This window comes from Barbus barbus, assembly GCF_936440315.1.
Source record: "Barbus barbus genome assembly, chromosome: 3".
In the NCBI taxonomy this organism is placed as follows: Eukaryota; Metazoa; Chordata; class Actinopteri; order Cypriniformes; family Cyprinidae; genus Barbus; species Barbus barbus.
Window position 1 is genome coordinate 22,521,202 of NC_136731.1, and position 25,270 is coordinate 22,546,471.

The 25,270-nt window shown below is 39.2% G+C and overlaps 1 protein-coding gene across 1 annotated transcript; it reads right to left on the reverse strand.

Annotated features, from left to right (window-relative positions):
• Nucleotides 1–957: 957 nt before the first annotated feature.
• LOC306853570 (platelet-derived growth factor subunit A-like) lies at nucleotides 958–24,311 on the reverse strand. The gene is made up of 6 exons (XM_079391076.1): nucleotides 23,666–24,311; nucleotides 22,528–22,627; nucleotides 16,677–16,802; nucleotides 13,820–14,010; nucleotides 3,861–3,990; nucleotides 958–2,166 (listed from the first exon to the last, which is right to left on the reverse strand). Exons 1-6 carry the CDS (start codon nucleotides 23,726–23,728, stop codon nucleotides 2,153–2,155), a joined length of 624 nt encoding a protein of 207 aa, XP_079247202.1. The 5' UTR covers nucleotides 23,729–24,311; the 3' UTR covers nucleotides 958–2,152.
• Nucleotides 24,312–25,270: the final 959 nt, after the last annotated feature.

The window sequence follows — 25,270 nt, forward strand, 5'->3', positions numbered from 1 at the left end:
TGCCACGAAACAATAACAAAACCGCAGTAGCTACAGAGCTAAATCAGGTCATACACCACTTGACAAACAAATATACAACCAGCCCTACAAATTTGGTTAATCGTGTTGAAATTGAAACCACAAAATGGTAACTTCAGCCCAACTGTATATATTTTAGTCAAATATGATGTTGTAGAAAGTGAATATGGGTTGTACCAGACAGACTCATGCTGCATGACTCATGGTTATAAATACAAAACAAACATTAAGGCACAAAGAATAAAACGAGCCAAAGCTTTGCTCCACCCCCTCAACTGTCTCCACAGTTTGTTGCTGTGATTCACAGTGATTCAGATTGCTCTTTGGATGGCCAGACATGCCACTTGGGGGTCAGGATTGTGACAAAGTGCCGAATTCTGTTGTAGAGCCAATGCCAGGACTGCTCCATCTGTCTGGCATGTGTCAAAAATGACAAGAACCAGTGGAGTCCCTGCAGCAAGACACAACTCGAGCCAGAGTCAACAACCGGCTGGGAAGAACATGAAAGCTCTTGCTTGAGCACTTTTGCAACAGACTGTAAATGTCATAAATACAGCCCTCAGAGATTTCAATGCACAAACTGATGGTGTTTAAAGGTCCCTTTAAACACCATTTAACATTTTGCCACCCTAGAAACATTGACTTTATTTACATGCACAACAATATGCAAGAAAATCACATTTAGGATATTAAAACATTTCTCCATGTTGACGAAAACGAAAACAGGGTCTTGGGCAAAAATCTAGATGTGGCAATCAGGTTTTACTTAAACAGCTTATGTCCTTTTCCCCAGTAGAAAAACTCAGTTTTAAGACTCAAGGTCTGAAGGTAAGTGTGTATCCTTTAGGAATCAAATTAACAGGATCTAAAATTTCTGATGTCTTCTGTGTGCGAATATGATAAAAATGTACTCTTTATTTGTTTTATATCTTTATTTATAAAAAAGCTTCATACCTAAGGTAAGTGTTTATTGACTATTTGAATGATCTTTGTCTCTCTTTGTATGTTAGCATTAAATATTGTGTTACAGTGAGTAAAGAAGCAAATTATGAACCAACATCTTGTGACTAATGATGCTTGCGTCATGGCCAACCTGTTGATACTGTATAGCATTTACTCTCAATGGGCCATCTTATCCCATCACACAACCATTACACCACAATAACAGAAACACATGCACATACATAAACATACTTCCTGCTTGATTCTACATTAGCGTTATAAATATATTTTTAACAAAAATAAAGCATCTTTCCACAACGGTCTCTTACATGTCTTCCTAGGACATATATTTCCAGGACAAAAACCTAGCATTTTTGCTGTAAAATATAAGCAAGAATGAATAAAAATATTGAGAAAAATGTTACTGATAATACTTCCAGATCAATGAAGGTGAGCTCTTCTTACATTGGACTGAGAAACGAAGAGTGTGAGAAAGAGAGAGATCGCATACATAAATACTTTATTCTGGCATAATGACTGCATTACACTGCCTTCTGTAAGTCTTTGTTCACGGACAGGCAGTTGAACTCTTCGGAAGGACAAAACTTTATAGAGGCACATTGGGAATAGCAGTTTCAATGTTCTGGACCCAAGAGGACTAAGGCAGAGAACAACAGAAAATTGCGTCTTCCGTTTTAGCAAGGTTATATGACAGCACATCCTTTAATATGTTCATCCTCTTTTTGAATGACTGGAGTACATTAGTTAGTCCATCCTTCACGGGCATCTAGACTCCTGCTTGAGCGGATCCAAACACAAGCATGTGAAGTTCATGGTCTCTACAAACCTAGTGTTCAACAAAAGACTTTCTCCTCATCTTTGACCTTTACGAGAGTCGTACACACAAACAACAGAGAATCGAAACAAACATCGTCCTTTTCAGTTTCGTTTCCACCCAGTGTTTGACCACTTAATAATTAACTGAATACCAATCTTGTTTGTCTTCAGTGTTTGACAAGAGTACATAGAGAGCACCTTTGGTGTTGTATTTGTGTATAATGTTCCTCTGGATACAGTATCTTTTCTGAACAGCAATGGGGTCAGTAGGGTCAGAGTTCAGAGGTCAAAGTCCCAGTGCTGCTGGAGCATTACATAGCCACTGTTGTCCTTCAATCGCTCATTTGATGTGGTTTCACCTCATGTCCACTGGAGGGAGAGAAAGGAAACAAAACTGTTAACAAGCAATCACGTTTTTGTGGAATCTGGTATAGTTTCAAAATTATTTGATTGTGATTTTTTTCTTTAGCGAGACATGCGTTTTGTTTGATAAGTGACACTTATCCACCATGCAGTGATTTTAATGTGTATTACTGGAAAGTCTATGCACACTTAAGAAAGAAAGAACAATGTGAAAGGAACAATTTTTGTGATCAAGTTCACCAAACCATCAATCCTCACATTGCCATTCACAAACACTCAAAATTATGCCAACCAAACAAGCTCTGTTCCAAAACCTACTGAGCTGCCTAGCATTTTAATATAACAAAATATATTGGAATAAATTGGAGTGGAGTCTCTGAGTGGGGAGTGGAGTTGCTGTCTATGAAAAGCTTTCCAAACCAGTCACTTCCACTTTGGCATGGCTTCTCTGATGACATCAGTTTGACGACTTGGGCAGAATATGCTTAACCACGCCCCTCCAACCATTTATTTGCTTTGAGTGAGAGATGACAGGAGGAGTGCAAAAATAAAACCCCAGTTTTTCAGTTGGAAATATGTCACCATACTGAAATCCAGTCAGCAGCAACTTCCGGTTCACATGGACTTTAATGTTGTCTTAGGGTGTCAAATTCAGTTCCTGGAGGGTCACTGTCCTGCAGAGATTAGCACCAACCCTAATTAAATGGAACCACTTAATCCAGGTCTTCAGACTCACTAGGCAGGTGTATTGGAGCTGGTTGGAGCTAAACTCTACAGGACCGTGGCCCTCCAGGACCAGAGCTTGGCACATGTGCCTTAGAAGGTAGATGCCTAGGTAGGCGGTAGACACCAAGGCAGCTCACTTGGTTTTGGAAAAGAGCTAAATTATATACATGATGAACACAGTTTGATTTCATAAAATAAGTTGCATCAAACAGACAATCCCATGCAGCAAAGCGAAACACAGCACAGTGCAAACATCTCTCTTGCTCAGTGTTGCGTGTCTCTGATTGAATGTCTCGCTCTTTCTCCTGATCGGTTCATGCCAATGATTGGTTGCGAAGTGGCAGGGGTTCTGTCCATAGCTGTCCTACCTGCAGGATATTTTGGTCCTCTGCGTATTAGGAAATGTTTGCCTTTTATTGAATATCCTTGTTGGTCTGTGCTGCCACTGCTTGCTTTCTGTGTTTCCGTTTTTTACCATTTTTAACTGTGCGTGGGCCTGGAAACACAAGTTTGGGGAAAGGTGCAAGCCCGTTGATGGGCAGAATGTGGTTGAGTAGAAAAAAAAAGCAAGAGGGAAAGCAAGCAAGAAAGATTAAAAAGTAAGAATTGATGGCCTTTGGGAGCTGTAAAACAGACTGTAATTGCACTTCATAAATATTTGAGCCTCATGAGCTTCCAACCCTTTTATCTCGGCGCAAGGTTTTTTTACACAGGAGAGCAGAAACCTGTTGAACCTGAAGGAGAACCTTCAGACACACTTCTATGCGTTTCAGCATTTGCACACACCTGTGGTCTTTCTTATCCATTCAATTGCATCATTGCCCAGCACAGTAAAACACAAGCTTACACAGGTGTGTTTGTCTGCGGTGACAGCACAATGACACAGGCCACCAAGTGCACAATCCATAGCCAAATAATCATTCAAGATCAGGCCAAACATTCAGTGTATGCATGTGTATGCATGACATATGTACCTGTGTCTGCTTCCGCGGGCTCGATCACGTGATGCTGTGACGTGCACACGCATTCCAAATGATCCTCTAACCGGACAAGCACCTCCTTCAATTTTGCTTTCTTACGCGATGCGAACTCTACCTTCGCCACCTGGAAGAAGAGAGAAAGACCAGGTTAGGTTAACGATGAATAGTTTTTCAGAGAGTTGGTGTAGCATACATGACGACAGCACAGATTCTTAACTGTTAAGGTAGTACATGCTCAGTTAGCTCTAAACCCTGCCAAATGGGCAAAGGCAACTATGGAAAAATTTGTCGAACAATTCCTGGGCAATAAGCCCAAAACAGTTACATGTTCCACAGTTAACGCCCCACTGCAGCACACCAAACTCAAAATAACCACCCAACCTTACACAGGGGTCGACTTGTGTCGTTTGTTGTGCTAATTTTAATGCTTAGGCCTCTATTTCTTGCTTGGCTGAATATTCTTTGAAAGCTGTTTGGAGGTGGCTGTGCGCAAGACGTGGAGTATACCCGGTCCGCTGAACGCTGAAAGTGGAGTATACCCGGGCCTTAATGCAGTGGTTCCTGAAAAAGTTCCTGGACCAGTCCTCCCAACTCATGCACATTTTGCATGTCTCCTTTGTCTAACACACCAATTTCAGGTCTTGGAGTCTCTACTAATGAGCTGATGGGTTGAATCAGGTGTGTTTGATTAAGGAGAAATGCTGTGCAGAGTTGAGGGGGGCTCCAGGAACGTGGTTGGAAACTACTCTGAAACTACTAGATGGATGATTCTGACTTTCGTATTGATTGTCTAAATAAGTTGAAAATTTAAACTTTTGGAAAAACAATATTGAGACTTTTTCCCCATGCCATTGCCCACATCTCACATTGTTAAATGCAAAAATATGCTCTTTGTTAATGTCCCCCTGTCTTTTTTAGCAGCGAAATACATGCTTAATTTGGTAAAAGTTGGTTTTATGGGTTGCTAAAGAGGTTTTTTTTAGTGCGGTAAGGAATGGTACTCCCCTTGCTCCGTTAGAAATGACCTAGAAAGCGATCAAACCACCACAGTTTGAGTGTGCACAATGGGACTGCACATTTGCAATGCGTTGGTCAAACATTCAAGTATGCATTGGTGTGCTTCCATGGAGTATTTTTCTGGCTCAGAACACAATCACTAAATTCAGTGCATGACTCACAGAGTGCAAATAAAAACTCAGTCTACCGTGCAAGTGCAATTGGTTTAGCATTATGGAACAAATGATGCAACACTTGGAAACTCCCATAAACCTATAGAGAATCGTCAAAATAATGGTAGGGAGCAAGAGACAATGAAACGGGCCTGTTTCGGTGACTCCGTCCACCCGGTTATACCTCTTTCCCTCTGTCTGCTGCCCACCTCTCCCTCCTCTTGGACATTCTTGTGCTTGGTTATATTTACAGAGCCAAGTCTAAAACAGCCTGTGGCGTGCAAGAATGTTCTGCGACTGAGGATGAAGGGTGAGACAGACTCCAAGGGGCTTGAGAACTAGTCGGGGGGTTGGGTAAGGGGTTCAGCAAAGGGTCATAATAATAATGAAAAAAAAAAAAAAAGTGTCCCCACACCATCCTTTGCTGCCCCCTGCCCCAATATTCTCTTTCAAATTCAATTTATCATTGCTTTTGCATCTCGGTTTCAAGTCCGAACTTCACACATGCGCTCGCCCACATACTCGAATGCACTTTATAAAAAGGCCCAAGTTTCTCAGGAGGCCCTTCCAAGCTCTATTTATAAACTACTGTGCTTTACACCGCAATGAAAACCCTGCGAAATCCCAGCGCAGCGCACTAATGGTGTGACATCTGATCCAGCCCCGGCTCCAGCAACCCCAACCCCCTCTGACTCGCCAAACTCTCTATGAGGACTATTGTCCGGGGTCTGGATAATTGGCATTGGGATTTCCCCGCAAGAAAGGTCAATAAAGAAAGGGTGAGAGAAAGAACGGGCATCAGGAGAGGTGCATCATGGGTAATTAGCATGGGAACAAAGGGAATTGGACACGTAGCCAAGGGACAGGCAGTTTTTCTGCACATCTGTCAGTGGGTAAATCGGATGACAAAACGATGCGGATAAAGCGAAACCGAGAGCCGCAGAAAGAGTGGGGGTCCAATGGCAGGCAGGCGACTGGTGGGGCGACCCAAAAAGAAAGAGGGGTGTGGGGAGCAAGCGTTCTTATTGAGTGAGTGACAAAGAGAGGCCTGAACAGGAACAAGGGATGCTGGGAGGGGGGAAAATAATGGAAACTTTTATCTCATGACCTGCATGTCTAGAGTTACAGAAAGAGTATGGGTGAAATCTCTGCTGTAAAACACCTACACTGGCACCCAGACAATCACGAAGATAAGGAGAAAAGGTGATCTAATCTGTGCACTTCCTGTCACAGCCCTAAAAAAAAGTCCCTAAACACCAGCAGAAAGGCAGAGAGAGTGAAAAGATGGAAAGAACACGGAATTATAGAGATGACAGCAATTACAGCCCACCACATGCAAAGAAAAACAAACAAAGAAGAGAGAGAGAGAGAGAGAGAGAGAGAGAGAGAGAGAGAGAGAGAGAGAGGAGAAATGTCTTTTTTCCTTTTTTTTTGGATTTTTGAACAATCTTTCAATGATTCTCATTTAAATCTCATGCATTCAAACTGATGTATGAGGCAAGGTCTTATGATGTATGAATAATATATTATTTAAGCACTTCAACAAACTTTTTAAAATCCTCTGTAATGCCCATTTACTTATATCGTACTTACAAGTGCATTACTGTAATCATACAAAGAAATTAAAGTCAAAGACTGCATGCTTTTGTCAATTTATAGATTATATATTATTATATAACTTCACAGGCAGATTAATAAACAATCAGATGTATGAGACAGTGTTAGCATGAGCTTACTGTAAATGTTGAACACAGAGCTATGTTGTTCAGTTTTTGTTAGCTACATCAGCCTTTCCACTCAAATACAACAGGCTCTTTTTGAATATTTTGCTGTATTTTCTATATTAATACGACGTTCATTCGATTTAGCACTATTTGTGTTTCCTCAGTGTTTGCGTCAGAGATGGGGCCCGTATTCTCACTAACCTGGGCCATTTGAGGCTCTTTAATACCCAAAATCAACACTTGCAACACACCTCGTCCTTCCAGTGCCAGTAAAAACCATGTATGATTTCCCTTCATACCAACCTCTAAAGGAGGAATCCAAATCCGGCTCATCCAAACACATAAACACTTGCCTTTTGAACCACATCACATGCTGTATTCTTACACTCGCTCACAAACATTCCAAATCAGGAATATCCTCACTTAGTCTCTTCATTAGGAAAGAACAGCGGTGTGCTGGATTTAGTAACTTTAGCAGTCCAATAACCAGAGATGAAAATAAAATAAACATCATTCACACACACTCAGCTGCCTATATTCCTACTTTAAGGAAACCACAGTGACCTTGTTCATTGTTGATGCAAAGAAAAGTTTTCCTCAGGTTGGGTTCAGGTACGCTGATTCATAGATGGAGCAATATGACACCTTAAAATCTCTCAGCAAACCATATAACAAGACTTCAAGAAGAGACATAAAAGGATAGTGAAATAATGAACTATAAAAACAATATCGGACTCCATTGACTTTCACTGAATAAATTAAAAACAGAAAAAGGAAAGTCATACAGGTTTGTAAAGACATGAAGACTACTAAATGATGCCATTATCCATTATTAAGGTCCCTTTCAGCTTTCTATTATGTTAACAGATGTTTAAATGTGACCTCTTCTCACACTTGCAGGTCTGATCTGAATCTCCTCACTGTAAGACGAGGTTTATTCTGTCTGGGGTCCAACTCCCCTCCCCTCCCCCAGAACTTCACTGCAGCACCTGTTGTTGTAGTACTGTGTGATGCTGTTTGCATGCAAGTGTGTGTGTGTGTTTTAGCAAGGCTAATAGACACAAACTGCAACAGCAGTTCTGGGAAAATCATTAGTACTGTACACCGGGACGATAGCAAGAGAGAAAGTGAAGGGGAAATGAGGTCAAACAGAGACTGTACAGAAGAGAAATGAACAGAAGAAAATGTAACTCATTATGGTGCCTGTAGGAATGGAAATCTTGATTTCAGTTAAAAAAGGCAAATATCTTTTTGATCTAACCTGAAAATTTTCATTTTATAGCCTGATTTGAATTAAAGCTGCAACATTTATGTCGTATTTTATTGCTGATTTGACATTACTGAAACAGCCAAAAGGTTTGGAGATTTCAGTCCCAACTCGAGCAGATAGGAGTTGTGCTAGCATGATAAGAACGGCTGATGAGTGAACTGACTTGCCTTAAAGCTATCAACTCCTGTTACACTTTACATAAGAGCTCAATCACTACTGAGAGAGAGAAGGAAAGAGAGAGACAGGCTAAATGCCAGAGAAAATTTGAAGAAATATAAGGCCGTGACTAGGGACACTTTTAACCTTGTGAAGTTGAATAAAAAAAACATGTTCAAAAGTCACCTAACACAGTCTCATAAGTTTAAATAATTTGTCTAGTTTTAAGGTCTGCAATGAACAAATGTCACTTCCACCCCATCTCAATATACAGCTATTATTTAAATATAGAATAACTTATGCCACTCAAGATTTGTCTAAGATAATTTTTGTAACTAGTTTTACCAGTTTTTCCACAATGTACAATAATTATACATTTGTCAATGAGATAAATTAACTGCCCTAAGGACCAAATGATTAACTGTACACCTCACTGTCACACTCTGAAATTTAATATTGGTTTGGGTAACAGCTTATTAGAAAATAAATAACTTGCATTTGTATATTAAGTACAGCATGATCTCATAAATTGTGCATCAATTTTTAATGTGTGATGAGAACGTTTTTAATATTTAAAAAAAAATGCGTGGTGATGGAAATGACAATGAATTAACGTGAATGTAGAGAAACAGCAGAGATATTTATTAGAAAAAGTCTTAAACTCAATTCACAAAGTCATTAAACCCATCAATTGTACTTTGAAACCATAAATGTGATTTCAGAGGGCAGTGTGGTGGAAATGACATTTCTGTAGTTTTTTTGTGGAAAAATGGAAGATAGCTTCACTGATTAGCTTTGAATTAATACTTAGCATTTCATGTCTGCAAAATACTCTTATTTAACTTAAACTTTTTAGCTTTTTAAAAAAACCCATGAAGGTACAGCATGTTTGGAAATGACATAGAATAAATATATTAATGTTACATGTCTGGTTTTCTGTTTTCCCCTGTGACCTAGTTTTCCCCATTCAGTTTAATTAGTCATTCAGTTCACCTGTGTTTGTAATTATCTCATTAGTCTCCTATGTTTGGCCCATCCTTTATAAGTCTTCAGTTCTCCCTGTGTGTTCGTCCGTACTTGTCAATGTAAGCTTGATTTATTGTCTACCTTTTGATATTCTAATTAAAATACCCTTTGTTTGTATCTCCGTCGTCTGCCTGCAGTTGTGCCTCATCAGCCTGTGACAGAAGTACGGACCAATACAGTTTTTTTTGCGGCATTTTTTGTTCCCCTATTTTTTCCTCTCCCTTTCCCATGGATAATCCCAACATTGCCCTGCTATGCCTGGAGCAGAGGGACCGCTCCCTAGAAGATTACACCAGGGATTTTGTGGAATTGGCGTGCCTAATGCACTATCCTGACCGCTCGCTTTGTGTATTTTACATCGCCAGCCTTAGCTAAGGCACGCCTCCCTGGGAGCGGTCCTCGGAACAACTTTGCCGCATATGTGGAGTGGGTGCTGGAGAACAATGGACTATTCTTCTCCGTCTGCCCCGCTGATGAGGACTTCTCCAGCCCCACTCCCAAACCAGTGACCAGCCAGCCTTTCTCCTACTGCACGGAGATTTCGCCGGAGCCCACTCCAGATGGAGAGCCTGTGCCTGCCGTGACACGTGAGCCAGATCCGAGACCCGTGATTGAGCCTATCGTCACCCCGGAGCCTGAGCCCCAGGAGTGGTCTGACCAAGTGCATGAGCCGGCAACATCGTCCGTCCCCGAGGGAATCCTAGTGGAGATCGAGGGCTTAGAGGGAAGCCCCGCCCATGCTGAGGGTGAGCTGCAACTGGCCACTGGCAATTATTCCGAAAAACTTAAGGATATCTTCATGTGGGATCTTATTGACTGGTTTGGGGAGGCATTACCCAGCCCTGTATCTCCTGTGTCTCCGCTGGTTCCGTCCAGCCCTGAATCTCCTGTGCCTCCGCTGGTTCCGTCCAGCCTGGAATCTCCTGTGTCTCCGCTGGTTCCGTCCAGCCCTGAATCTCCTGTGTCTCCGCTGGTTCCGTCCAGCTCGAATCCTCTTGTGTTCCCTCCCAGCCTCCCTCTCCCGCCTCCTCTCAAGCCAGTCAGTTCCTCTACCCTAGTCCCGCTGGTGCCTGTCAGCCCCTCAGCTCACCCTCAGTCTGCGCCAGCTGGGCGCCCTGAGCCAGCGCCTCGGGACTTCCACCCGCCAGCTCTGCCAAGGTGTGAGGATCCCCTGTCTTCACCTCCAGCCTCCGAACCCTGGACTCCATCTCGGCCCTCCGAACCATCGGCTCCACCTTGGCTCATAGCTCCATCACCTCCACCGTGGCCCGTCCTCCCACCTGCTCCACCGGGCTCCCTCGTCCCTCCGGCTCCGCCTTGGTCAGTCGTCGACCATGCGCTGCCTTGGGGCTCCATTCCTGCGGCTACACCTAGTCACTCCTCCCCTTCGGCGCTGTCAGGCTCCTCCTTCCCGTCAGCGTCACCTTCGTCCTCCGTCACTCCGGCTCCGCCGCGGCATTTCGGATCCCCGCCTCCGCCTCAGTCGCCTGAGCCTCGGACTCCGCCTTGGCCCTCCGGATCCTTAATGTCACCCTGGCTCTCCATCTGCTCGGTTCCATCCTGGGCTCCCCTTCCATCGGCTCCATCTCCGTCAGTCGTCCCCAGGGTGTCGTCAAGGCCTTCTCCACCCTGGCTCCTCCCTCCCTCGACTCCGCCCTGGGGCCTCTTCCTGGCTGGTCTCTGGATTTTCATCGAACTCCTCCTGCTCCTGGCTTCCCCTTGGCTCCTCCCACCCTCCACTCCCCCATGGACTTCTTTTTTGGACTCTCTCTCTCTTGTTTTTTTTCTGCCACCCTCCTGCTCCACATCCTCCTCCAGAGCCCCCACCCTCCCTCCTCAGTTGTTATATTACGGCATGGGGGCACGCCTTGCCGGGAGGGGGCGAACTGTTACATGTCTGGTTTTCTGTTTTCCCCATTCAGTTTAATTAGTCATTCAGTTCACCTGTGTTTGTAATTATCTCATTAGTCTCCCATGTTTGGCCCATCCTTTATAAGTCTTCAGTTCTCCCTGTGTGTTCGTCCGTACTCGTCAATGTAAGCTTGATTTATTGTCTACCTTTTGATATTCTAATTAAAATACCCTTTGTTTGTATCTCCGTCGTCTGCCTGCAGTTGTGCCTCATCAGCCTGTGACAATTAACTGATCAAGCATTATTTACCTTGATTTTTCTTCATTTGTTGTTGATCAAGCTTTTTTAATTCCCTCCATGTCCAACATGTGCCCTGATGTCACTGAACATTTCCATACAAACCACCTAAACAATCTTTCACACAAACTTTTTAAAAGGACATTACATTGTTGTGGTGGAAATGACACCAATACTGTGCGACAACTATGTTTTGTATAAAAAGTAATACTGCTAGTGGTCTCACATTAAATACTATAATTTTTTATAATTTTAATTCTTTTACTAGTGCTTAATTCAGGTACATTAATAGTTACCAGATATGTCATTTTTAAACTGTATTTTAATTGTTCAAGTTTAAATGTCAAGGTGAATTTTGACACCTATAAGGAGGTTTAAAAGTATGAAAAAATCATAATAGAAAGGGAGTAAAAAGTTTTTAAAGGTGGTTTTATTGTTAGTTTGACAAAAAAGAGGAATTTGTCAAATTATATGTATTTTTAAAAATATGACCAAAGAACATAAAAGTGCCCATAGTCTAAGAATCACCCATAAATGGATTGCAAAAAAGAAGAACATGGAGGAGAAAAATAGACAGACAGATAAGGACGGACAGACAGACAAGGACATACAGACAAGGACAGACAGATAAATAGATAGATGGACAGATGGACGGACAGACAGACCGACAGATAGATAGACGGATAGATAGATGGATAGATAGACGGATGGACAGATAGATAGATAGACGGACGGACAGACAGATAAGGACAGACAGACAAGGACGGTCAGACAGACAAGGACAGACAGACAGATAGATAGGACAAGGACAGACAGACAGACAGACAGATGGATAGATGGATGGACAGATAGATAGACGCACGGACAGACAGACAAGGACGGACAGACAGACAGACAGACAGACAGGGACGGACAGACATACAAGGACAGACAGATAGATGGATAGATAGAGGGATAGATGGATAGATAGACGGATGGACAGATAGATAGACGGACGGACGGAAAGACAAGGACTGACAGACAGATAAGGACAGACAGACAGACAAGGACGGACAGACATACAAGGACAGACAGATAGATGGATAGATAGAGGGATAGATGGATAGATAGACGGATGGACAGATAGATAGACGGACGGACGGAAAGACAAGGACTGACAGACAGATAAGGACAGACAGACAGACAAGGACAGATAAGGACAGACAAGGACAGATAAGGACAGACAGACAGATAGATGGATAGACGGATAGATAGAGGGATAGATAGATGGATGGACAGATAGATAGACGCATGGACAGACAAGGACGGACAGACAGACAGACAAGGACGGACAGATAAGGACAGACAGACAGACAAGGACAGATAAGGACAGACAGACAAGGACGGACAGACAGACAAGGACAGACAGACAGACAGATAGATAGATGGATAGACGGATAGATAGACGGATGGACAGATGGAAAGACAAGGACTGACAGACAGATAGATGATAGATGGACGGACAGACAAGGACAGAAAGACAAGGACAGACGGACAGACAGACAGACAGACAGACAGACAGACAGACAGATAGACAGACAGACAAGCTAGGTGAAGTTTAACTCCAGTAAGTGTTGCTAGACTCATTATCTGCTGTTATGTTCCACACCCAGCAGTGTTTCCTTTGAAACGAGCTTATCACTGCAATGAACCAAAGTACAGCATAACTATGGCCAAGCACACACACAAACACACACGCACACACACTCCCTGTGCAGCGAGGCCTATTTACGGTCTGTCTTTTTTATATCGCGGCTCTGAACAGCAGTAGCTTGTGCAGACCTGCTCTTTTTTAGGATGAGAAGGAAAAAGTGAGAGAAGGGTAAATAGACCTCTTAAGAGTATTTGCTCAAATATATACCACCATAGCTGGAAAGAAACACACATAATATATTCTAGTCCCATCCCTGTGCTCAGAGCTGGAAAAAAAACATGCAAGTCTAACATCTGTATTCATTTCATGCAGAAAAATGGATACAGAACATCCAACTGAACGTGGCGGTTTGGAAAAAAAAAATGACAGAATAACACGACAAATATCGCATTTTGCATAAAATAAAAAAAATAGACTTTTCAATACCGACCAGATACGATACTGATTTTTTTTTTTTTAAATGGCGTTTATCGCGTTTTGGAACCAAATCTTCAAATACATACAATACACACTACTGTTGAAAAGTTTGTGGTTGGTAAGATTTAAAGCAAAGTCTCTTATACTAACCAAGACTGCATTTATTTGATTAGCATTTATTTGAAATACAGCAAAACAGTAATATTGTGAAATATAATTACCATTTAAAACAGGGATGTGGCTCTGGAGTGGGTTTGGCCCTGATATCTATACTGCTTAAGATATAAAGTCACCATTGTCTTCCCAACATTAAAATGGCTTTACAGGACTGTTGATGCATTGCTCTTACCTTGACAGTACGGTGCTGTTTTTTGGAGGGGTGACAGCGCATGTTGCCGGTGTTGCAGCACCCTGTACAGCGTTTCACCTCCACACACGGAGGCCATATTAGGAAGTTTGCAGCAGTGGGATCCACTTGACTGCGGGGGATCTCGTAGATCACTGTCCGTGTCTTGCACATGGCGGGCACCGCTTCCTCTACTGGATGCAAGAAATGAGGATGCATGGATAAATTCATACATTTGAACAAATTCAAAGAACAGGCAAAGAAATATTCAAGATATTACTTATTAATTACTTCAAACAATTGCACTAACCTATAAAATAAAAGCACAACACACTAAACTAAAACAAAACAAAAAATAAATAAAAATAAGATCAAATAAAATAATACTTCATGGCTTATGAATATGGTAATCATTAAGTACTATGGCATTATGCTTTATTAACTAGCTCAAGCCTCACAAAACACACTAAAATAAGCTAAATAAAATAAAAACATGATAAAATAAAATGGCACATGAATGACAAAATGGCACATGGATATGTAATTATTCAGTACCACTGCATTAACATTTGATGCCATCATTATACCATGGTATAATTATACTTTATTAATTAGCTCAAGCTTAATCATACAAACTAAACTAAAAACATAATGGCACATGAATATAGTAACCACCATGGCATTAACATTTAATGCCATCATTATACTATGGTATAATTACACTGTATTAATTACAATTAACTCAATCATACTAAAAGAAAATGAAGTAAAATTAAATAAAAAAAAACGACCAGGTCAGATGATTAAGGTAATCATTCAGTACAACTGAATTACTATTTTCAGTTCATTTTTGGGAGAAACTGACGCCATCCAGCAAAACAAAAAGGCCTTTAAAACTGCATGAGTGGCAGATATTAAAGAGGGTTTTTAATATCTCTGAGCCTCTGTATTTACCTAGACTAAATTAAGACCGACCACAGCACTGAGATCGGCATTCGATCTGGAGGTTTACACTCTTTCAGAGCAACAGTTGTAACAAAAATGGCACACAGCTACTCTGAGGCCTGAACAGTTTTTCTGTGCATTTGAGTGAATGATTGGAAGATACAGGTACAGAGGGGCCAGAATATCCCAACACACACATCGCTGCGCTGCGCTCCACGCTTGATGTAAAGGGGAAGGAAGAGCGCATGTCAGAGCTCTATGTGCCAGTGTGAACTCTGTTCAGTTCAACGAGCTGTGACATGAACTATGAATGTTTAGAATTTCCTGGCTTGGATACGTTTGTGACCTCACAAGTACAACCAATCAAAATACTCTCACGTACAATCAAATAAAGAGGTGCCCTCCAGTCATTGTGATTTCCTAAATAAAACTGACATTCTCTCTGCTTTTTATATTGTCAACACTGGAATTGCACCAATCGTAGAGGTTTATGTAAAATAAAATCCTGACTATAACATTATTAGGAGAGTTCTGCGGTTTAGCAAATCAATTCAGGTGAATTCAATAATTTAATATTCTTCTCTTCTGAAATATTTAGCATGTATTTAAATAAAGCAGGTATAAAAGATCAAATCACAATTTATTTAAAAAAACAAAGCAGTTGCAATATTCAAAAAGATTTAGTTTAATTTTAAATATTAAATTTACACTACAGTTCAGGGTCAATTTGGGGTCAGTAAGTTTTTTATTATTATTATTAATAGCTTTATTCAACAAGGATGCATTAAATCATAAGATCAAAAGTGAGAATAAAGACTTTTACATTGCTACTTCTGTCAGGACCACTATTGTCAAAGATAAGAGCAGGGAGAGCAGCGATAACCCCCCAGGTTAAACAGAACAGAACCAACAAAAGTATTGCAGATTTGTTAAGAAGTTCAGTAATTTTATGTACACATTTTTCAATTTGTCTGATTCAAAAGAGAATCAGAAGGTTGGATCCTGACTGACAGAGGAGGAGTTGGGGATGGAGAAGGGTAATTTGCTATTGAGCAATGCGAAAACTGCTGATAATACTGAGGACCTTTTATATGGATGCTTAGATAGGTGTCGTATTCCTATAGGTAGATGGGGATCAGCTGAGAGTCAGCTGATGCGAGCTTGACTAACGTGACCTGCCAGAACAAACGCTACGCTCGATTTTTCTTAAAAAATATATCAAAATAAATTCTGTTCTTTTGAACTTTCATCAAAGAATCATGAAAAAAATGTATCCGTTTCCACAGAATATTAATCAGCAAACTGTTTTCCATAATGATGATAATAATAATAAATGTTTCTTGAGTATCAAATCAGCATATTAGAATGATTTCTGAAGGATCATGTGACACTGAAGACTGGAGTAATGATGCTGAAAATTCAGCTTTGATCACAAGAATAAATTACATTTTAAAACATTTTCAAATAGAAAACAGCTATTTTTAAATTGCAATTATATTTCATAACATACTCTTAGTATTGTATTTAAAAACAAATCATTAAAAATTGTTGTAGTGTATGTGTAGTATTATATTTACTCATGCAAAATTTGCATTTACAATTCTAGGATGTTTGTTGCCAGATTGTTGTTCTTAGGCCTTTGCTATATGGTTGTTAAGTTGTTTTTTGTGCGTTGCTATGCACAAATGCAGGACAAGTTAAGCACTAAAATTACAAGTGATACCATGGCAATAGCTTAACTATAATCAGTGAAGCACCATAAATGAACAATCATTCTGCCAAGCAACACAGTTCATGAACTGTTTATGGTTGCCAAGCAACTACAGAACTGATCAAATAAGAACTGCTCATTTACAAAATACTTCTTAAACTGAACGTTGTCAACAGTGACATATCTTTAAGCGGCAAGTCTTACCAACACTCCTCTTCCGTCTGTGGGACAGCTGCAGACTCTTGAGATCTGAGGAAGCAGCCTTGTATGAGTGATGGCTCTTCTGATGGTGCTTCTGTTTGACCTCCTCAATCACCTCATTTCCAGGACCTCATCAAAACACAGGTTATCCATATTACTTTCATGTTACTCAGCGAAAAGACAATCACTTTTTCCCCCGTTTAAAGCCAAGATGAATCCACAATGAGGCTATTGAAAGTCTCCAGTAGATGCCCCGAAGCCTTCAGAGGCGACATGGCACTGCCATGAGTGGCACCAAAGCATGAAATAATTTCCTTCTTCAGAAACTCATTTTTCCACAAACAATGGCTGCTTTATTCACAAGCTTAATTGGAAATTCATCACAATGGATTTCTGTAAGAACGATGTCATTTTGGCCCGGAATGTGGTTACCAAGTTTATTATAAATGTCTTATGGAGCATTGACATGCCCGATGAACAAATCTGAACTCCTGACAACCTCAATGAGTAAGACAGCCATTCTAGACTATTTAAAGAAGAGACAGGACTGTAAGACTCCTGAATACAATATCAGTCCAGTGTTTAAACAACCCATGATGCATATGAAAGCTTCACGACTAATTCAATACGATTTGAATTAATCATGTGACATGACCGACAACACCGAGTGTGACAACTAATACACAAACCGCTTTCCATGTATGAATTAAGAGTTTGGTATACAGGTATAGGGACAGTTCACCCAAAAATTAAAAGTTTGTCATCGTTTACTCACCCTCGTGTGGTGAGTATTATTTTGAAATTCATTTTTCTTCAAAAGATATTTTGGTAATCAAACAGCTGCTGGTATTCACTGAATTCACAGTATGGAAAAAAAAAATACTATGGATGTCAATGGCTACCAGCAACTGTTTGATTACCAACATTCTTCAAAATATCTTCTTTTGTGTTCAACAGAATCTTGCACAGGAGTTTGGAACAACATGAGGGTGAAGAAATTACAGAATTTTAATTTGGGGGTAAAAAAAAAAAAAAAAAAAAAAAAAAAGACAAAATAAGAAGATCCTTATTTTGATCTCAAAATCATTTTCTCTCATCAGTTCCCCTGTGAAACATGAACTAATCTCCTTTTATTTCTACAGATCTAAACTAGTTGCACTTTGAGATGTAAACATTCAGTTAGCGTAAGCATATTTATATTTATCGTTATCTGATATTGTTCTACAGTTATTTCAGCTGGGTTTAGTTTACCCAAGCGTGCAGTGCGGTTAAACATCAAACTGGCTAATCTGTGAGCGGCTGAAGAACTGCGCCCAGCTCTGAGCCGTGAGGGTGTGACCATCTGGAATGCTGAGAGAGCAAAGCACCCAAACACACTCTTTCGACTTAAAAGACTGCATGACCACACACACAGTCCTGAAGCAGGAAACACAAGTGACATGTCAACAAAAGCCCCACTCTGTTCTGTGTCTATAGTTTGTCTCATCTTTCCTACCAAATGGAAGCCCATTGTTTTTAAGTTGTTTTTCAGACTCAAAGAGTGCACGCTGACCCGCAGAGAGAGAGAGTTCAGCATTTGATCCTGCACAACACACCTTATCTCATGTTCACATCAAAACTCAGTGTTATGATGTCAAACTCAAGAACTTTGTTCTCTCACACACAAAAAAAAACAAGACGACCAACCGAACAAATGCTCGGCTGTCAAAGCACACTTAAAGGAACAGCTCACCCAGAAAGGACCGTTTTGTCATCAAATGTTGTGAAGCAAGGAAATTGAGCAACATTGCTTCATCTTCTTTCAAACCTATATGCAAATGAGCAAAGGAGATTTGAGATCTACAGCAGAAAGCATTTCAGTGAATAATGGCTTAAAATTTGTTTCTTTTTTTATCTTTTGATATGTGTACCTTCTATTTATTTGGGTTTGTCAGTGGAATAATAATAAATGTTTTAATTTTAATTTATTTATATACAGTACAAACATATTATTGCTTATACAGATGAAAAGTGTCATTTATTTATTTGTTTGTATATAGATTACTTACTGATATTTATTTTATTAATATATTAATAATAAAGAAACGGTATATTAATAGATAAAATATAACAATTATTAAATAATGTGATAATTACTTGATAGCAAATAAGGAAATGTGTTTTATGTAATATTTACTCACATTTTAACATATACATGAAAATACTAACATTTAATTTATTAATATATTCTATCTATATAGACAGATACAATATAATAGTTAGCAATAAAATAATAATAATTATTTAATGCTAGCAAATAAAAATGTATCTTTATGAAATGCCTCTATATATGAAAATAATAATATTTAATTTATTAATATATCCTATCTATATAGACAGATAGATAGATACAATATAATAAAATAATTATTAGTAATTAAATAATTTGATTGATAATAGCAAATAAGAAAATGTGCCTTATGTATGAAATGCATCTATTTACTCACATTTTAACTTATTAATAATAATAATAAATTATTATTATTATTTCTAAAACGGTTATACAAATTTAGCATTATCTTTCAGCAGAACCAAAATTTCACAGAGAAAATCAAATGAAAATATGTATTTTGCAATATTTACTCATATTTTGTTTTATTAAAATTACATTTATAACATTTACTTGTATTTGTTTATTTAGCTATCAGCATTAAGTAGCATTATCTATCAGCAGATTTTGAACCAAAAACTTTGCTAAACATCTCATTTTCATCTCTTATTCTTCCACAGAAGAAAGAAAGACATAGACGTTTGGAAAGACAAATGAGTCATTAAATCAAGACAGAATTATCATTTTCAGTGCATTATTCCTTCAACTCCTCTGTAAAACTGACACATTTCCATCAAGTATCATTTGGCAGGTGATTTTTATCCACATTAGCTTGCAGCACAATAATTACAGGTATGATCTACCTGCAGCAACCCACTTTTTTGTGTCCTCCTCACAATTGAGCGCTGCTGATGAGCATTCTTCCAGTAACTGTGTAAATTACAGGTTCTGAACTTATAATCTTTGCATTACCAGCGCAGATCTTTAACCACTAGGCCTCTATCACCAAACCCCTCTGTCTCTGACTATCTCTCTCTATGTGTGCGCTTTCTCTGAATCAATTACAAATGACAACATTAGCCCTTCTTCACGGATTGACAGCTGTCCTTTCATCAAACAAAAGGACGTCCCTCCATCTGTGCCGTTTTCTTTTGGATGTGAAAGCGCAGGGCGACAGGAGAGGCAGACAGATGGATGTTGATAAGTTAAAAGGCTACTGGGAGGCGCAGAACAAGTGTGGCCTGTTCCAGGTGAGCGAAGAGGTCACGTGCGCTGACCTCAGAGAAAGAGAGACACCGTTTCCTCCCTAAATCACTGTCACTGTTTTTATGACCTCTAATTATCCGTCCATTAGCGGGAGATACCGATCTGTGCCTTCCTCCTCTCATCATTCGCTCCTCGTATGGACAGTTGATGAGGTTAGCGCTCTGATCTGAGGCACAACAGCCCGGTACTGTTTCCTAAATGAGATTAATCAGGACGGAAAACAGGAAAATGCTCATAGCAATAATAGCAATGATATCGATAGTCACACAAAACACTTCTGATATCTATGGAAGCCCATTTCCACCACAGATTTAAAAAAACAAGAAAGGTTATGACGACTTTTTTCGTCATTATTCTGTGTTTATATCTCATAATTCAGACTTTTTTCACACAATTCAGAGAAAAATTGTGACATGTAAAGTCAGAATTGTGAGTTTATATTGCGAGTTTATATAAGGATAAAATAGGAATTGAGATGTGCAATTGCGAGTCTATAACTTGGAATTGTAAGATATGAACTCACAATTCTGAGAAGAAAAGTCAGAATTGTGAGAAAAGTTGCAGTTATGCCGTTGCGCTATGGGCTTCCCAAGTTCAAATCCTGGCTCGAGGACCTTTCCCAATCCCCCTTCGCTTCCTGTTAGATCTAAACTGTCCTATCATAATAAAAGGCAAAAACACCAAAAAATAAGTCTTTTAAAAAAACATTTCAATTACTTTTTTACATTTTTCCCCCCAATGGCAGGAAAAAAAAAGCACAATTGTGAGATGTACACTCAGAATTCTGAAAAAAAAGTTAGAAGATAAATTGAACTGAAAGAAACTCAGAATTCTGTCTCATATCTCATTAATTCGGACCTTTTTTCTCAGAATTGTTAGTTTATATATTACATCTCTGAGAGAGAAAAAAAAGAATTGTCAGATACAAACTTAGAATTGTGAGAAATGTCAGATTTCTTTTTGAGGAGGAAACAGGTTTTCATATATCAGTTCAGTAATGCACAGAAATGTAAGAATTAAAAACTCTGCTATTTTATTTTTTTACATTTTATAAAGAGTTTTGATCTTAACTTCCTGAGTGGTTGAGGTTAAGAAAATAAACTTTATGATTACAGTGAGCACGAAATAACTTATTCAAGTCCTTCTCTTTGACTGACATGCGACGGCTTTGAACAGTCTGACTTTAAAAAGATCTGAAAATATACCATCACTGGCGTCAGGCATCTTTTACTAGACAGACAGCCTGATTTATGTAGGCAATAAAACCTAAATTACTAGAATTCTATATCCTTGAAATTTTGTATATTTACAGCATATCAAGGGTATACTTCACCCAAAAATCAAAAGAAAAAAAAAGGGGGGGGGGGAAATAATTAGCCTATTTTTAGGACTACTACGAATTTTCTTGATAATATATTTTCATTACAGTATTTTTTACTGCGCTTAAATGAGTGTGCTTAACTGACTTTAAATAAAATATAAAATATAAATTAAATATAAAATAAAAATACTCTAAAAATATCTTGAAATAAGAATAAAACAAATTATTAAAGTATGGAATTTAAAATAAATCTTAAATATTAAAAAGATAAAGAAAAATGTTCTTGACAGGTGTGGTGAGATTTTAAAAAAAAAATCACTGTTTTATGCCAATGCATTGCACACTAATTATAACCAATGGAGCCAAAAAGCCCAAACATTTTTTAAAGGCAGATCTTTCATTTCAAACTTCAAAGAAGCCCCGCCATTTGATATATTACAAGTGCTTGTGTAAATACCAGCTCAACCGAACTTGGAGACGGCTCATGTTAGTGATCACTGTAATATTATCCAAACTAAAAGAGAGTGAAGAAGACACAGAAGCAGGAGGAGGAAAACAAGCAGCAGAACTTGAGATTTCAACCCTGCACAAAGCATATTTTACTCATGCGTTTACTGTTACTATCAACACTCCTGTTGCAACATCAAATGCCCAGATGTATTTATTTGTACTTGTATTTATGAGGTGATGCTCTGTTAGCATTATTCAACTCGCCCCCCAGCACACCTATCACACCTATGCTCTTACCACAGAAACCAGACTGGTTACACTCATACCTCTTGCTTTTTTTGTGTGTGTGTAATTACCAGTAATTCCCCTGTAAATGAAATGATGTGGGCAAATGAAACCACTTGTGGACAACTTAAGTATAGGAAAACTTGGCTTCCCGTTCGCCATGACGTAAGTCTGGACATAAGATCCATGCGTTGCTCTAAAAACAGAAGCAATTTGCAAAGAACTATTTATGACTCCACCCCTTGGCCAGTATAAACGATACCTTTAAATTGTTTTGTGCCTCTCATAAAACACAGCTTCACGGCTTTGTGACAGGTACAACATTGCACTTACACCACAGCAACTACAACAAACACCTGTAAACAGCCCTGCCATGCAGCACATGAGATTAGCTGTTGAACAAAGTCCACAGAGGTGTCAAGAAGACAATGAGCAGAATTTACCTGGGGAATTTACCTCCAGTAGCCGCTGGAGGTCGCTGATGCTGTTGATTTCGCTGTTGGACAGTCTGTCGATGAAATCTTGAGGGATTGCAAACTCCTTCTGCCGACATAAAAAGAGATCAGTTGCGGCATTTGACAAATCTAGTACCAGCGTATCAGCAGCGTCAAAGTCATTCTGAAGAGGCATTTTCTAATCACATCAACAAAAATCGAGTTGGCTACATGTGGAATATTTTACTGTTACAAATAAGAATAATATATAGGATATTTAGCCCGTATGGAAACAAAATGTGACTAAAAGAAGAAATAACATCGGTTCTCCTTATATTTGTAAATGTTGTCTTCAGATTTTAGTGGACAAAATATATTACATCTACATTCTCCCTTATTAAAATGATTGATAATGCCATAAAAAATTATATGGAGTTAAAATTACAACCTCTTACACACCTTAAATGACAAAATCAAGCACAAGCCTCCTCTTTTTATCATTCATGTGATATTTTATTAGGTTTGTCAGTAGGGGGCGATCTTCAATAGTCAACCCTGTTACCACGATTTTGTACAGTAAACCAGCTGTTATTAAAATAGTTATTTGTATAAATATCAGCGTATGCACATGGGCAGTAATGAACTAGAAAAACCACCGAAAGCCCTCGAAGATTGTCAACCCGGTTTTATTACAGGCGTATCTATATCCCAACATACAAATATATAGCTATATAAACGTAAATTTAAGATGAGATGACAATGCATTTCTTCATCTGATATAAGTGTTTTATAAAATTCTTAAAGAACCACCGATTTTGTAGAAGTACCGTTAAAATCGAATAAAAGAACGCTGTAAATATTCCAGAGAACAGCTGATCTACTTATCACATGTTCACTCGCAACCACAATTCAGTTGACACCATAAAAAAATAAATGATGATGTGGATCTAAGACACATTTAACACAGATCATTAATCCACTCAAGAAAAATACGGGGGGGATTAAAATTGACTTCATTATGATGAGACGGATTTAAAGCTCTATGATACGGTGAATTATATAGCCTAAACCTGCCCTGGTGTAACAAGCTACAACTTTTCTATGGATCTCACAAGGTTCCGTTTTAGTGGGATCTTTGGCACTTTACCTCAGCAGTTGCCAGCAGAAGGTGCGAGGTGAGGAGCAGAAAGCAGCAGAATAAGGTTCTCATCTCCTTCCAATGTCAATTTTCCACCTAATAAGAAAGATGCAGACTGTAGGAGCCTTGGAACCGCTCCTGAGCGCAGAGAGTCCAGAACCATACCTTGAAGAGATCTCCCTTTAAATGACCCGAAGCACCAGCTCAAGTCTACAGAGGAGAATCCAAACTGCCCTGGTCTTCCAGGTGCTGGTATTGGTCCAAGCGCGCCCTGTATCGAATCTCAAAAGTGATTTAACTCGCAAAAGGTCGTCATGGCTGTCCAAGCCTGAACAGTCCAAACACAAAAACCCTTTTGCTTTACCTAGGTCAGTACAGATTAAAACTCAAAGTGAAATTCTTAAAAGTTTAGAAGTGAGTCCATGCACCTCATATAGAGATCAGCACTGGATCTTCAAGAAATATGTCGTCATGCAGTGAAAGTACAATCCCAGGTTAGTATCCATGAATAAAGCAGAAGGAAAGAGCCCAGAGTTGGTCTTGTTCTCTAGAGTTCGTGCACTGAATACTGCCTCATGCACGTCTGATCTACGGTATATATGCGCCTCCCCTCGTGCTCCGGTAATCACCGATGAGCGCTCGAGGAGCTGCATGTGAAATTTAACCCTTCAACCCCTTACTGAGGCACTCAAATCTCAACCTGCGTCCCAATGTGCATATTATCCATCCTAAATTCTATGTGATAGTCATTTTCAATACTATTTAGGGCAGATAGGGTGGATAGTATGAATGCACATTGGGACGCAGGGTCAAATTTGCTTGTAAATTGTATTGATTGTATAAAATCTTAATAACAGCACCTGCAACCCATTCAGCTCTGATTATTCAAAATATAGCTAGCATGACCTCGAATTACGTATTTTTTATATAAAATTCTTCATTTATAAAATGTTAAGTAACAAGGAATAAATCAAATGCACAATTTGTCGCTAGAAGATATAGTTCCAGCATGCTACGATAAGTCGCGCGTAGTGGTACAGTAGTAGCCATGTGAACAATTTCATGTCGTAACTGTTAATATGTTCATTATAAAATAAATAGTTTGGGTACTGTCTAAAACTAGGCCAAACGAAACGTCAAAACACCTGTTTACCGAAGCGAATCAGTGCATCGCCCATGGCGGAGCGCTAATGAAATCAGAAACTAGATTTTCTAGTGGAAGGATACTTTTTATTTATTTATTTATAACTTTTCGTAAAACTAACTAATAAAATAGTGTATGTGCATTTCTAAAACAGCAAAAACAGAGGTACTAGTTTTCCATTTATTTTTTAGGATTTATAGGCTAATGGTTACGATAAATATGAAGTTGCTTACTTGTTTTATACTTACACAATAGTTTATTCTTGTTACCGAAGGTCTTCCTGTATTACTCAATTTTCACTTGTGCTTTCAGCAGAATTCTGATTAAATGACGTGAGAGAAAAAAAATCCTGCAGTCCAGCTGTAAGACTTACTCACCCATTCTAAAACAGAAGAGGATCAGATCTTGATGTACACTGAGCCACAGAATGACTGTGAGCATCTGAAGAAGGAACAATGATCAGAGGAAAT

Bases quoted from the DNA above. Each gene is read 5' to 3' on its own strand.
- LOC306853570 (XM_079391076.1), bottom strand. From the start codon at position 23,728: ATGAGAACCTTATTCTGCTGCTTTCTGCTCCTCACCTCGCACCTTCTG. The intron at 22,628-23,665 runs GTAAAGTGCCAA...TTATGTCGGCAG, and splicing joins TTCTGCTGGCAACTGCTGAG to AAGGAGTTTGCAATCCCTCA. The intron at 3,991-13,819 runs GTAAGAGCAATG...CTCTTCTTCCAG, and splicing joins AACAGCACCGTACTGTCAAG to GTGGCGAAGGTAGAGTTCGC.